We start from the raw sequence: 14,049 nt of genomic DNA, 5'->3' as shown, positions 1-14,049 counted from the left end.
GGATGTGCATTCTCCAGAACCCCACACCACCAGTGTAATTGCATCTCTGCCATATAGAACTTTATAGCTTGTCATCAATGCTGACACTGTGTATAGCACAAGGAGCTGACTAACTGGACAGTTCAAAATGATAGATGACTGCTCTTATTTGCTTATAGCTTCTTGCTTTGCACATGGGCTGCCTGGTTTCAGTATTTGCATCTTGTGTTTTACAGCAGAAATCCCTAGTTCTGCAGCATGGTAGCCTTCACTGACAGCTTATCAGGAGCAGTAAGGGTTACACGGATTTAGAGAAATATAAAACAGAAGCCCAAAATCTGGGCATGATTGTGTCCATCTGAATGCATGATTGACTTGGCCAGTCATCAAAACCTGCAAACAATAGTTCCTTTTATCCCAGAGCCACAGCACAATGGCCACTGAGATGCCATGGAAATTTCAAGCAATCCTCTAGCTGTACTGTAAACAACTGACTCTACAGCCATCAAGGCAGGGCTTCTAGTAGCATCAAGTCCATGTATTAGATCAGCTAGTAAAGTTGGAAACAATAGGCAGGTTATCAGGCACATAGGCTTGTATACAGGTTGTTGTAGACCTACCCAAGCCTTCCTGTATGTGTCCTAGGTGTTCTGTGTATCTCCAAAGAATTTCTTGTCTCCCTGGACCAGTAAGTTTATTCTTTATGTATGTAGTTCCAGACTGGATCACAGTAATAATCAACCATCTCATCAGTGGTTTGCCTGCCTCTGTGTGTCCCTTCTTCACATATGTTTGGCCCATATGTGTGGCAGCTGGTCATTGTATTTGAAGACTCAGATGACTGCTCTGAAGTGGAAAGCACCTTTCTTTCAAGTTGTACTTAAAATACTTTATTTAAAGAATTATCAAAAATTCTTTTCTTGAGCATTTGTTATTTAATTTATTCAGTCCTATAGTTTGCTACTGCCTTATAAAATTTTTGGTTTATTGTTGTGATTTCCCTGGTTCAAGTACATCAGGACAGCTAATGTACAGTGTCTCAAATGAGTTTCAAGGCCTAGTCTATGGAAAGGACAAGAGATAAATGCGCAAGGAAGTATTGAACAATTAATTATGCCATAATGCAGCAAGGGAGGGAGAAGTGGAGAGCTGGCCCAATGTAAACTCTATGCCTCTGATGCCAGGATTACACTCGGAGGCATTTGTGCCTCTCTCCATTTTGTGAGGCATGTTGCCAGGCAGAACAGCAGTTAGTACGCCCATGGTGGGGTTTACTAGCTTCCACACCGTGTTTGGTGGCTTCTTAACTTCAGGATGAGGAATTAAAGTTTTTTACACAGCAGGTAGTGATTGCCATTTACAGATTTTTTTTGGTAGCAAAAATCTAGCTTGGGATATGAGTATTCCAAATCAGTGTTGGAATGAGGGAAACACTGCAGATAAAGTGTTGCTTACCAAAATGTAATAGTAGCAGTAAATGTCCTTGTACCAAAACTGATACTGTTCCTGCTAATGGAGATAAAAGCTATGAGTGCACAGTGAGTTTGAGGGTTCCTTAGCTTCTTTAATTTTCTTTGTACACCTTATTTTAAAGGTGACCTCTGATATGGGTATGTGTATTGCAGGCATGAGCCATTCTTGCCTGTTATTGAGTTGAATGGGCTCCTGTCCATAATAGATAATATATTTCCCTTCCCTGAGTAACTAGGCTCAGATTTTTCATGAGTATTTCCATGTCAGAATGCAACACTAACGTGTTGCAGGGCAAACAGACAATGAACCACCCCATCTTACTGAGTAAATTAAGTTTGAATACCAATCTGTCTGTGCTTTTAACCAGTGGTTACCCATTTGTAAAATGCCAAGAGGACCTTTCTTCAAAATGCTGAAACATGATTTGTGTTCACTGGGGGGTGTTCTTTGTCTTCCAGGGGACAATATCTGTTTAAAAATAAACCTCCTGATGGGACGGCACCACCCAACTCATTCTATAGAGCACTTTACCCCAAAATTATACAAGACATAGAGGTAAGAAACAGCTTCCAGATGTGGTGTGTTTGGTTGGATTTTTAATTTATTTTTAAATCTCAGTGATTTATTCATGATGCAGAAATTCTGAGAATATTTCATTCTAGTGAAATACTTCATTAAACCTGTTGTGTCTGTGTTTGTCTGGAGTTTGTAGATCTGGCATAGTTATATAAAGTCCCAAGCTTCACTAGTCCTTTATACAGGGGATGGGTTGGATTGTTCAGTGAGCTGTTTGCAGAGGGAGTCTCTACCCCTTGCAGGTCAGATGCCACAGCAGCACCATGCCATCTTGATTTTCTCTGTTCCACAGTACTTTGCTCCACCTGGTGCAGGTGACACCTACTGAGATGTTACAGGCAGAAATCGAGCATGGTTGCTTTATATCTAGTGTGAGCAAAATGCCATGTTCTGGTACTTTCCTAATGGCAAGAGCGGTGCTCAGGGGCTGTTGTGACAAATTCATACAAGTGCTTAGCTAGAGCTCAAGTGAGACTTCCTTTTCAGTTGTTTAGCTATTGAGTCACAGGGGGTTAAAGGTTGGAGATAGAAAAGAGCTTTTAGGTTGCTTCTCTCTCACCATTCCACATAACACAAATGAGTTTAGCCACGATATGTTTCCTAGGCTTTTGTCCATTTAATTGGTTTTATTATGTGTGTTACTTCTTTTAGAAAGAAGTTATGTCATTGTATGTGCCTCACTGCAGAAAAAAACATAAAGAAAAGTATCTGCTGTCTTCTTAAACAAACAGAAAAAGAGGAGATAGTTCCATGCTTTATTTTTACTCTGTTTCCTGTCTCTCAAGACAATAGAGTCAAACTGGAGGTGTGGAAGGCACAGTTTACAGAGGATCCACTGCCGAAGCGAGACAAGCAAAGGAGTTTATTGTTTACAGTATGATGACCAGAAGATAGTAAGTGGCCTACGAGACAATACTATCAAGGTGAGAATGCTCCAGAAGAGCATAGTAATGGCATGTAGTGCCTAGGCCATAAATAATAGTGTCCTAATTTCAATCTCTTGTTGGTAACCTATCCTTCTTGTTCCCTCGCCTCACACCTGCAGAGCATATTGTGCCTCTTTTATCTGGCAAGAGAGACCCTGTTTTCTTACAAACAGGCTTCCCTAGCAGAGATTTTGCCCATCAGTAATTACAGGCTGTGTAATTACTGTGCCTTCTACCTTGATGAGAAAGGTAAAACCAATATTCATAGTAAAGACAGTAATATCAAAGATGTTAATGTATTGCACCAAAGAGCCTTGTAGAAGATTCTGCAGATGCCACTAAAGATGTTCTGTACTACACTATGGATGATGTGTTGTAAAAACTAGACTAGTCAAACCAGTAAGTGCTGAAAGATGAAAACTTTACTGACCTGTCTAGTTTTGAATGTTTGCTATCTTAGATCTGGGATAAGAATACATTGGAATGCAAGCGAATTCTCACCGGACACACGGGTTCTGTCCTGTGCCTCCAGTACGATGAACGGGTGATCATTACTGGATCTTCAGACTCAACAGTCAGGTGTGTGCTTATGATCTGGAGTTTTCTGTTTTCCTCTAAGATTTTAGCCTTGCAAGCTGCTGAAATTATCTTTTCTTATATGTGTACTGTTCAGTCAGTTCCATGAAGTAGTTCAGCATATGTGTTCAGGAGTGTACTGTCCCTTGTTTATCAGATGTACATGCAAATGGCTGTCAAGGAGAAATGAGAACCTAAGCAAAGGCCAGTCAAGGTCAAGATGACTTAGGAAGGCCATCTGGCTCTTCACCGAGGTTTTTAATGTTTTGGCACTTCCTGAGAATGTTTTAAATTCTCCGTGAGAACAACTTTTTAAAGTTGGTTGAAGTTTTCAAAGCAAGTATGAAGGTTTAGTCATTCATAATCACTTAATTTTAACAAAAGATGTATGACTAGATCTCCTGTGACTCAACTGCAGCATGATACTTCTTTTCGTTCAATCTTTCTAACCTTGCTTTCCTTCCAGTCTTCAGCAAAAGGCTGGACACCTCAAGTCAGCACTTGTGGTGCATGTTGTGCAGATGTGAAGTACACTAGACATATTACAGGATCCCAGAGAGTCTAAGACTTGTAGTGTAAATGCAAGCATGTATGAGTTAGTGAATTGCAATATGAACTTGGATGTGAAAGAGCAGGTCTGTCTTCTCCATATGTATGTTATACTATATATTCTCTTCTTGTCAGAGTACAAACATTGCCCATGAAGTGAAGTTACAGACAACAAAAAGCTGTGTCAGTGGCCTTTTCTGAAGCTATTAGCATGTGTTCCTATGGCTGCAACCTCTTTATGGTTATCACTGTGCATGTGTGTAAACTACCACTGTTAAGCTAATAAAGATTACATTTAGTTCCTGACACGTGATGCATGTTGTCTTGTGATGCTGCTAGACTTTGGGGTCCTATTGTTGGTAGGAATCCAGAATTTCAGCAGTACTGCCTGCCTGGAGACCGTGTGGGAACTGCACTGTACTAAACAGATCACAACGGAGAGTTTGATTTCTGTAACAAGCACTATCATCTTCCATATCAGGCCAGGCAGGCCAAATTGCAGACTGGCTACTTGCCCAGAAATACTTTTGTTTCCCACTGTATCTATAAATGTTTGTGCAGAACCCAGAGGCACATAGGATGCATCACTTTTATCCTTGGGTCTCCTCAGGAAGAAGGACTTCATCCAATAGACAGTACCGATGGGCTCTTAATGCTTCTGAGATCTCAGGGATGCACTTGTCCAAAGAAGTCAGTAGGTGTCCAGCTCCTGTTCAGTTCGGCAACCCTGTCTGCAAACTGCTGATACGTTAACAGCTCAGGTCTTTGTTCTGTCAGGTTTTCTCCTTTGCATTTTGTAATTGGAATGTACTTTTCATTCTCATTTATAGCCCATGAGTTGATGCACTTCAGCCTCCATAAGTTAGAAAATAAGACATTAGAAGTCTTTCTCACATCTTAGCTTTTCTTACTGCTTGCCTTATTGGCAGAGGAAAGTTTTAACTACTGCAATGTCTGATGTGCCTGATGATACAGCCATTTTCTGCTTTCACATAGTATATCTGGGATACAGGTGTGATAGTGCCAAAAGAAATCTCTTCATGGAGGGTAAAAGAAGTTTGCCAACAGAATAGCCGAAAAGAAACATTTCTAAGACTTAAAATCTTCATTTCAATTCCTAGAAGTTCTGTATGACGCCTTTGTCTAACTTTCATCTTAAATTATCTTTCAGCTGGAACAGTTGGTTCTAATAACATTAAGTTGACATAAATGCTCTGTCTTAATTTGGCTATTCAGCACATTCCTGGAATGTAGCTGTGTAGCAGATGCACTGCAGGGTAAATGCAGTTCATGGTGCAACTTGTGGCAATTACTTATATTTGTTTGAAAAGCATTATCTTGTCTTCTGCTTCTCTATAAATTATGCCTTGAGTTGGTAGTCCTGTGAAAGAGGTCAGAAATTACACCTGTCACTGAACTTACTTCTCCACAGGTTATGATTAAGTTCTCATGGACTGGAAATGGAGTGTGTTATAGGTTTATACAACCAGGAAACATGAGTCTTTAAGGCCATCAATCTCATACCTTTCCTCAGCACTAAATTCCCTTAATTAAAGAATGCTTCTTTCCTGGGTGGGTTATTTTTATGGTGTTAATTGCATTGCAGGGTTTTTGGCTGCTGGACTGTCTCAATGTATGCATAATCAACAGGTTTATATAATACAACTTTTAATGAACTATTTAATAGATGTAGATGTAACTTGTGATGTTTGCTTCTCTAATATTGCTAGAGGGTCAATTACCTCTCTTTGTCCCTCCCTTGCTCTGCAGAAAATCCACTGTACAGGTCTTTAACTCTCTTCTCTCTGGTTTGAAATTGGAACTGCAGGGTGTGGGACGTGAATGCAGGCGAGATGCTGAACACACTGATTCACCACTGCGAAGCAGTACTGCACCTCCGCTTCAATAACGGCATGATGGTGACATGTTCCAAAGACCGTTCCATTGCTGTATGGGACATGGCTTCACCAACAGACATCACCCTGAGGAGGGTGCTAGTAGGGCACCGAGCTGCTGTCAACGTAGTGGACTTTGATGACAAGTACATTGTATCAGCATCAGGTGACAGAACTATAAAGGTGAGGTGTTTCGTAGGCTTTTTATTTGCAGCACTGGGGTATTTAATGATGATAAGAGAGGGAAGATGGTCCTTGGCCGTTACTGCAAAGATCTTTCTTTAGAAGCATTGTTCTTCCTTCTGCTTATTTCTGCTTGTCCCTCCTCTGTTCCGCTTGCACAGCTTGTTTACAGAGCTGTATGGCAAATCAGATCCAGCTACAGATGCAGTTGAAAAAGGACTTTTTTTTTCCTGTGTTCTTTTTCAACTTGATCACTTCCATGATCTGTTTCAGCATGTCATTCAAACAGTTGTCAGAGGGCAGCATGGGGGCAAAAGTGCAGGTGAGTGGATGGGAGTCTCTTAAATGTTACTGCTACGATCCAAATCTGCAGCTTTAAAAATGAGGAAAATCAAGACCCTGTGTAGACTAAATCATAGCCCATGAGTGCTAAAGTCTGATTTTGGAAGCTAATTGTTGTACAGTGTGGCAAAAATCTTTACAGTGACCCAAGCTGCTAACAGTTGCAGAATATAATCACAAGTCTTTGGAGGGGTAATCTTCCCACTCTTAATGATAGCTTCTTCAATTAAGAGCAGTCTGGATAAATCTATATATCATACAGATACCAGCTTTTGTTAGTCTCTTCTTAATAATTTTGTCTCTGTGTGGTTCCCTCCTTCCTTCCTATCACAGGTATGGAACACTAGTACCTGCGAATTTGTGCGCACCTTAAATGGCCACAAACGAGGCATTGCATGTCTGCAGTACAGAGACAGGCTAGTAGTGAGCGGCTCTTCAGATAATACTATCAGGTGAGAGACACAGTTCCCATTGCAGAGTTCTGTGCCAGCACGTTGTCTCTGATTCCCTGGGATGTGCAGAGGTTAGGCAACTGAAGTACTCTGTACCCTTGTCGTCTTTGAAAAATGCTTTCTTTGGTATAGAACATTGGGAACTACTGGAAAGAGATAATAGAAGCCTGTTTACTGTGTTGTCTTTCATCCTCTGTATCTCAAGAGTCCCATACTAATCAACAATTTGCATTGCTCTGACAATTCTGGTATATGAAAGAGCCAGCAAGTACCACTTTCTATGATGTCCTTTTGTGATATTTTAATTGGGCTGTGTGTCTAGTTAAAGGGGTCAGATTTGCAGTAAGAGGCATTTAATCCTCTACAGAAATCCTCCTGGGCTCTAGCCAAACTCTACATGTGGTACTTGGCACCTGGTTAAGTTTGGAACAGCTGGTTTAGAGGATGAAGTTCAGTTTACTGCCTTTTGAACTTCTCCAGCTGCCTTGGTTGCAGTCTGAGATTTAACTCCTTCTGGTATCATGAGTCAGGGTTTCTCCCTACGTCCTTCAGCTGCTGGCAGAGGGATGTGTCACTAATCTTGGGGTGTATGGAGCAAGCTTGAATAGTAGTTTACGTGACTTAAGGAAATGGCTCTGTTGTGCAAAGAGGAGTAAGAGCAATCCCCCTTTTGTCTTTGTTGTTGCTTTAAATAATTGTCTGCCTTCTGATAAAACTTGAAAACTGGACAGTGTAAGCAGAAACCCTTCACTTTGCATGTCAGTAGTACTTTCTCCTCAATGGGAATGATTTGTCCTGCTGTTTGTCTGTGGACTTTTCTTGCCTCTCCCTGCTTCACATTCTGTAGGAAAATGGTTGTCCTTTGGTTGACATCACCAGGCCATTATACCAGATTTTATTATAGGGCTGTCTGAAAGCATGACCAAGAGAGCTGGAACTTCTGTCTCTAAATCAAGGGAAGAAGTATTATAGGCATCGTTTAAGAGTAGCACCACTTACACATGGTGAGAACTCCTGTACTTCAAATAGAAAAAAATAACCCTCTGCAATGTAGTACTATGAAGCTTGGTCTCAGAGTAAGAAACAGTTAAATGTTACAGCAGTTAGGGAAGGATCTGAAATGTGACTTGCAATGCTAATAAAAATAGATGTCAAGATAGTGATAACGCTAAAGAGGAATACAGTTACTTTTATGCTTACATTGGACAAAATCCCTATTTGACAGATAAATTGTGCTAGAATTTCAGGAATATTGGCAGTGAATCTTAATGGAAGTCAAGTTTGGCAGCTGTGTGGGTAAGGCACAAGACTTACCTGGTCACATTGCTTTCTCCCAGCCATTAGCAGGGGGCACAAGTCAGTGGAAGGGCGATGAAGAAAGGGCAGGTTACTGAGTTATCTTCGTGGGTAGCTTGGTGCTTTGTATATTTGATTTTAATCCACTGTAAAATGCCTGATGTTGTGTCTTGGCCTTTGGTAGAGGCTGTGTCCTGATACAGAATTTGAAGTTTGATGTTCCTCAGTTTCAGGGAAACTTTTTCCAAAAGGTAACTGTGATTTCTAGTTTTGCAACTGAAAACACAAGGACATGTGAAGTGGCAGAGAAATCAGGATCTTCTATAGAGAGATGCCATCTATAAAAATCATTTAGGTTTTGTTGTAGGCGAGATATTTCACAAGTGTAAGAGGACACAGCTACATTCCTCTCATTGTGGTGATTTCCATCTGGTAGAAACTGGTTCAACCACTTCAGTATCTTAGTCTTCAGGGTCAAAGTTCTTAATTGCTGCAGACAAACATGGTATAGAAAAAAATAAGACAGAAAAAAAAAGATATTTTAGAGCAAGAAAATAGACTCAGACTACATCATCTTGGATTAATTTTTAGTTGAGTGGTTGATTTGCATGTGTGTATTCATCCTACAGTGTGTGCACACATGGGGTTCTGATACTACACTGTTTAAATAACAGCATTCTCTCTAGGAGATGGGGATTCAGGTTCACCTGTGTTCTATACATTTTCCAGCTCTGACAGGACTTCAGGTGAATTAAAGGCTTGCAGACTTCCTTCTACTTCCAGAAATTCCCCCAAAGCTAAAGGAAGGAAGGAAGAGGGGTCATGGTTTTGACTGTGTACACTTTGTAGTAAATTGTTTTAGTTAGTTCTTAAGCCTTAAAAGTGCTTCCCTTACTGTTTCATCCTTTGGCTATTTAAAGAAGTAGAAATTTGAGGAGGTTATCAAATCTGGAAGATGCCCTTAACACCAATTCTGTTAGGAGATTCTGCTCTTATATAGTAGTTACCTCTTTTGTACATGAGGCTCATTCCCCACATGGCTATGGACATAATCATCTCTTCTCAGCCCATTCAGATTCAGGTAAAACCTCAAACTGGGACCTGAAAATACAGGCCTGAATTAATGTGATGCAGCCTCCCAGAGCTGCTGGCAATCTCAGAAGTAATGGCAAGGAATGGAAACACATGGCACGAAAGTTCCTGGCACAAGATTGCTTTTCAAACCTTTCTGCACCAGTTCATTTCTGGCATGGTCCATCCTGTTTACAGTCCTTAGGAGACTTAATGCTTTCTGACCAGCCAGAGTGCCTTTGGCTGACCTTTGCCATGGAGTTGCTTGCTCTGACCTTGACTGGTGTGCTGGTTCTTCTGTGGAAATTATTAGGATCTTCATCTTCATATTCTTGAAGGATCAACTTCACAGGTTGAAGAATCACCTTGTGCTCCTTATCAGCCTCAAATGTGTGCATAGACAAATTCTTTCTCAGTTCCACAGTGATGAAAGAGTTATGTCCATTCCTCTGTTGTCCGAAGTGAGAGCAGCTTGTCGTGGCAGGACAGCTGCAATCAATATCCACCAACCTTGGGCACAAATCCACTGAATTTGGATTATTCTTTGGGGACCTCAGGAGTAAAATATGTGGGGACAGTGTTTTTCTTTGTCTGTCTCTCAGGAAAAGTGATGTAAAACCCCTCAGCAGTTGTGCTACTTTGAGATGCGTCACTCAGAGATTCCACCTGTATTTCTCACTGCTGTGAAGTTCATGTCAGCCTGAATGCTAATTGAATGAGCATTTAAGAACATTTGTGATGGCTTTCTTTCAGCTGCGTGTCAGTGAGATGCAGCAGATACAGCTATTAAGATTCCTTCACGAGCAGAGCACATTTCAACCAGAGATGGACCACCTCTAGACAATGCATGTCAAAGAATTTCAGTTCTTGTAGGAAAATAATCTTTCTTTATCCATGGTAACTGGAAGTCATGACAAAAAGCTGATAAAAGCATGGAAATCAAGTAGACTAACTTCATAACTGTTTTAAGTATTTCTTTTGTTTTCTTTCTTCCAGGCTGTGGGATATCGAGTGTGGGGCATGTTTACGAGTACTGGAAGGCCATGAAGAGTTGGTGAGATGCATACGCTTTGATAACAAGAGGATAGTCAGTGGGGCATATGATGGGTGAGGCCAGTCAATATCTTGCATCTTCGTGTCTCTCTCAGTGTCTCACATCCTACTTTGCTGTATCTTCCTTATAAATATTAGACTCCTTGTCTGTCATACTAAGAGGACCTTTTCATGGCCAGTAAATCAGGACCATGTTACAAAGCATATCTTTTTTTCTTCTTTTGCAATAAGTCAGTGTGATTTGATGTATGTGTCCAGTTCTTTACTTTGTAAGAATGTCCGACTAACACAGCCTGAAACCTCTTCTAGCTGAACCACTGGTAAGAACAATTTTTCCCATCTGTGGTTATGTCTTCTGGACCATTTGCCATTACGGACTAGGTGTCTGCACTCCCACGTGTTTCTGTTAGTTATTACCACCTGCTTTTTATGGGTTTTACTTTGTTGACGGTGTATTTTTTTTCCTCCCATTAAGCTCTATAAGCTTTACAAAGGGGAAATGCAAGAACCAGTTCTCAAGAGCAGAAGGATTGCTGTAATTTTCCTTGAACTGGTGTATTAGCTAAGATGTACTAACAGTTTTTTTTCTGTGAGCACTTGCTCTTTTCTCTTTTACAGAGTTGTGGTTGTGTCTATTTTTTCACTACTAGGAAAATTAAAGTATGGGATCTTGTGGCTGCTTTGGACCCCCGTGCTCCAGCAGGGACCCTCTGCTTGCGAACCCTTGTGGTAAGAGCTTTTGACAGGGGTGTGGGAGGGAGCAGAAAATTGTGCTTGATCAGGGCTATCTTGAGCCATGAAAACTCAAGTCAGCTTAGCTCCAGTCTACAGGATTTAGAAATTTCTAGATTCTGGCTTTTTTGTGTGTCCATTTACTTTTTTTAACATTGCAAGCTGTAAGGCATTAGAAGTTGGAACCTCTGGAGTTGTCACTCACTGTTTGACAGTTTTGCTCTGTGATTTGAAGTTATTAGCTAAATTAATTTTTGAAACTTGTCCTTGAAATCTGTGTGCTAGTGGGTTTATTGTAACCTGTATGTACCTGATGTAGTAGTAAGTTGTCTGATTTGTTGACATGAAATTTCTTAAAGAAAAGTAGTACGTTCCAAATGTGAGGAACAAGAACAAAAACACCTTTGGGATTGCTTTTAACTGGCTTTTGTATGTTTAAGGAAAAAGCAGGTAAGGACTGGTACAGAGGGTGAAATTGCCTCATCCTTAATTGCTCATCCTTAAACAGCAGCTACTACTTTCATACTGTATTTAGGTCAGGTCTGATGATGGTGTGGTTAAAATAACATTTTGTGAGTGTTAGCAACTTTCACAGTCATGCTTAACAGTGACTCTGCACTGGTCTTTTAATAACGTGGGAAAGTTGTGAGGAAAATGCCAGTACAGCCAAGGCCGTGGGATGGTTCCTGTAAGTATTCCTCCATTGCACTCACCCCAAGAAACTTGCACTATTGCTGGGAGTAAAGGAAGGTTTCAATCCAGTACCAAGTTATGTTTGAAAAAGAAGTACTAAATATATTTCTTTTTTAGCTAAGAAGTGTTTGAGTTGGTATACATTAGACCTTTTCCTGCTGTGGCGTGTGACTGCAGTCTCTGCTCAAAACCAAGATCATACTGAGGCCATCTGATTCTCTAGAAGTGTGGTTACCTCTCACCAGCTGAGCTGTGCTAACTGACCTTCTGCACTCTCATCCACCACCTGATCTGCTACTGTTGCCCTAGATTTCATGTTTGGTGCAGAGTGTGAGGGTTACTGTGGCTCAGCTGACAGGCAGTAGATCATTAAACCATGCTAACTCTTTTACAATTGAGTATTTGAACCCTAAGCTGCAGAGTAAGAGTCTGTGAGAGCCTTGAATGCCTGCAGGTACTATGCTGAAAAACCTTCTTGTTAGCTAAGTAGAATTGCAAATAGTTTTGTGGCTGAAACCCAGAAAAACCCTTTGTCATCAGCCACCCAGTTCCAAACTGTGGAACAACTCTGTGACCATAAGCACATATCCTGAGAGTCTAAGACTTCAGCTTGGTATTAGTAAGCTCCAGCCTGAGACAAAAGTGTGCCTAGTAACCTGTAGACTTAATTTAACTGGTGTGATTTCCTCTGCATTTTCCAGCAGTGGACAGCCAAAGTGCCCCAGCTAATTATATTATAAATCAGATGCTGTGGGATGGAAACGCTGTAGGAATCTCAACACACAGATACTCATAAATCCCCATTTGATAGCAATGGAGGGGGCCAGAAGAGATGAGGGGGACAGAGGAAGCTGTTGTGGCACTTTTAGGAGTTTTATGACAACAGGGTGTCCTCATACCCACTTACCCATGGTTTGGTTTGGTGTTTTTTCTCTTCCCTTGGCCTCCAAAATTAAACCTGGCTGCACAATGAACATCATGAGTCTCCTGCTGCTCGTGTTCAATTTTCAAACAGTAGGAGGAAAGTGCACAGATAACAAATGCTCGCTGCATGCCAGGTCCCTTCCAGTTTTGTCTTCTGTTAGCTGGAACAGTGGCCACATTAATTTGTCAGGAGCTTTCGAGGCACAGAATAAGCACATAGTTCAGCTTTCCTTACAAGCTAAAGAGTCCAGGTTCTTTTGGCCTCAACTTAGGGGTGTGCATTCTGCTTATTGCTTCTGTGAAAGCAAAGGGCAGGAGCTGTGTGGAACTTCTAGGGCAACATTACATAGCCCAGAGTGACTTGGAGAAAAAAGGATGTTGTGGAAACAGTTTTTGGAGGTACCTCTCTCTGTGTCTCTGTGAGCAGTCCCTCAGCGGATCTGACTGTTGTAGTGATATTTTTTAGCAAAAAATTTCTTTATTTCTCTGCTAGAACACAGACTCTGGGAGAACATTTCTTTTTGGAACAGGTGGGAAGACAGAAACCCATAAGGCGTTTTTAAGACAAATTCAGGTTATAGTTAGGAGATCAGAAAGTTTCCAAAGATTAGACCTTTTTTAAAAATTTATTGTAAAAATAGAATCTGAATATTGTGTGTATGTATTTTCAGTTAATTTTAAAGATTCAGAGATTCACTTTAAAGCAGTTGTTGTTCTTTGCAAACCGAGCTGTGTTTTTGTAGTCCTATGCCATAAGACAGAGGCTCCCCATTTAGCAGCTAACAATTATCTTTTGCCTAGGTATTTGAGAAAACTGTATTTTCAGTATTAAAGTATTTTAAGAAATGTTTTTTCCTGACCCTAAACCCCTTACAATATGTGAGCACTAAAGAGAAATTTGTATTAATGGAAGAGACAGGGCTCACCCTGTTTGCATGGTTTCTGTTCCCTTCTGACCGAGGAGGAGGCCACTGCTCTTACAGCAGTGTAAGCACCAAGAAAAACAAGCAACACAAAAGGGAAAGTACCATGGATGTGTTCTGTGATATCCAGGATCTTGCCGTTACCTCCTGTTAATTATAGTCTGAACTCTTGCCAAATCATCATGCCGTTTCCACTCAGCCTCAGAGAAGAATGCAAACTGCCTATAAAGAATGCCCTTTCTAGTTCATATTTTTAGGACTGCTTAAGATGAATTATTCTGTGTCACTGGGCTTTACAACAGGCTTCTTAATGTCCTCCAGTATTACGCTTTTTCCTTTTCAGCAGTGGCAGTGGTGCCAAGTCTTCAGTGCAAAGTTCTTATCTCTCCCCCTGTAACCTACTGCA

The 14,049-nt window shown here is 40.9% G+C and overlaps 1 protein-coding gene across 1 annotated transcript in view; it reads left to right on the top strand.

Annotated features, from left to right (window-relative positions):
- Positions 1-1,910: 1,910 nt before the first annotated feature.
- LOC104409995 (F-box/WD repeat-containing protein 1A) overlaps positions 1,911-14,049 on the top strand; it is a gene marked incomplete at its 5' end in the record, with an annotated part of 13,940 nt that continues 1,801 nt past the window's right edge. Inside the window, 7 exons of the mRNA XM_010020041.1 lie at positions 1,911-2,007; positions 2,814-2,951; positions 3,415-3,533; positions 5,908-6,157; positions 6,833-6,951; positions 10,315-10,425; positions 11,022-11,100. Coding sequence (XP_010018343.1) covers positions 1,911-2,007; positions 2,814-2,951; positions 3,415-3,533; positions 5,908-6,157; positions 6,833-6,951; positions 10,315-10,425; positions 11,022-11,100 — 913 coding nt within the window. The remainder of the gene's footprint in view (positions 2,008-2,813; positions 2,952-3,414; positions 3,534-5,907; positions 6,158-6,832; positions 6,952-10,314; positions 10,426-11,021; positions 11,101-14,049) is intronic.

Source organism: Nestor notabilis, unplaced genomic scaffold, assembly GCF_000696875.1.
Source record: "Nestor notabilis isolate BGI_N333 unplaced genomic scaffold, ASM69687v1 scaffold17778, whole genome shotgun sequence".
NCBI lineage: Eukaryota > Metazoa > Chordata > Aves > Psittaciformes > Psittacidae > Nestor > Nestor notabilis.
This window is presented reverse-complemented; position numbering and strand designations above follow the sequence as displayed.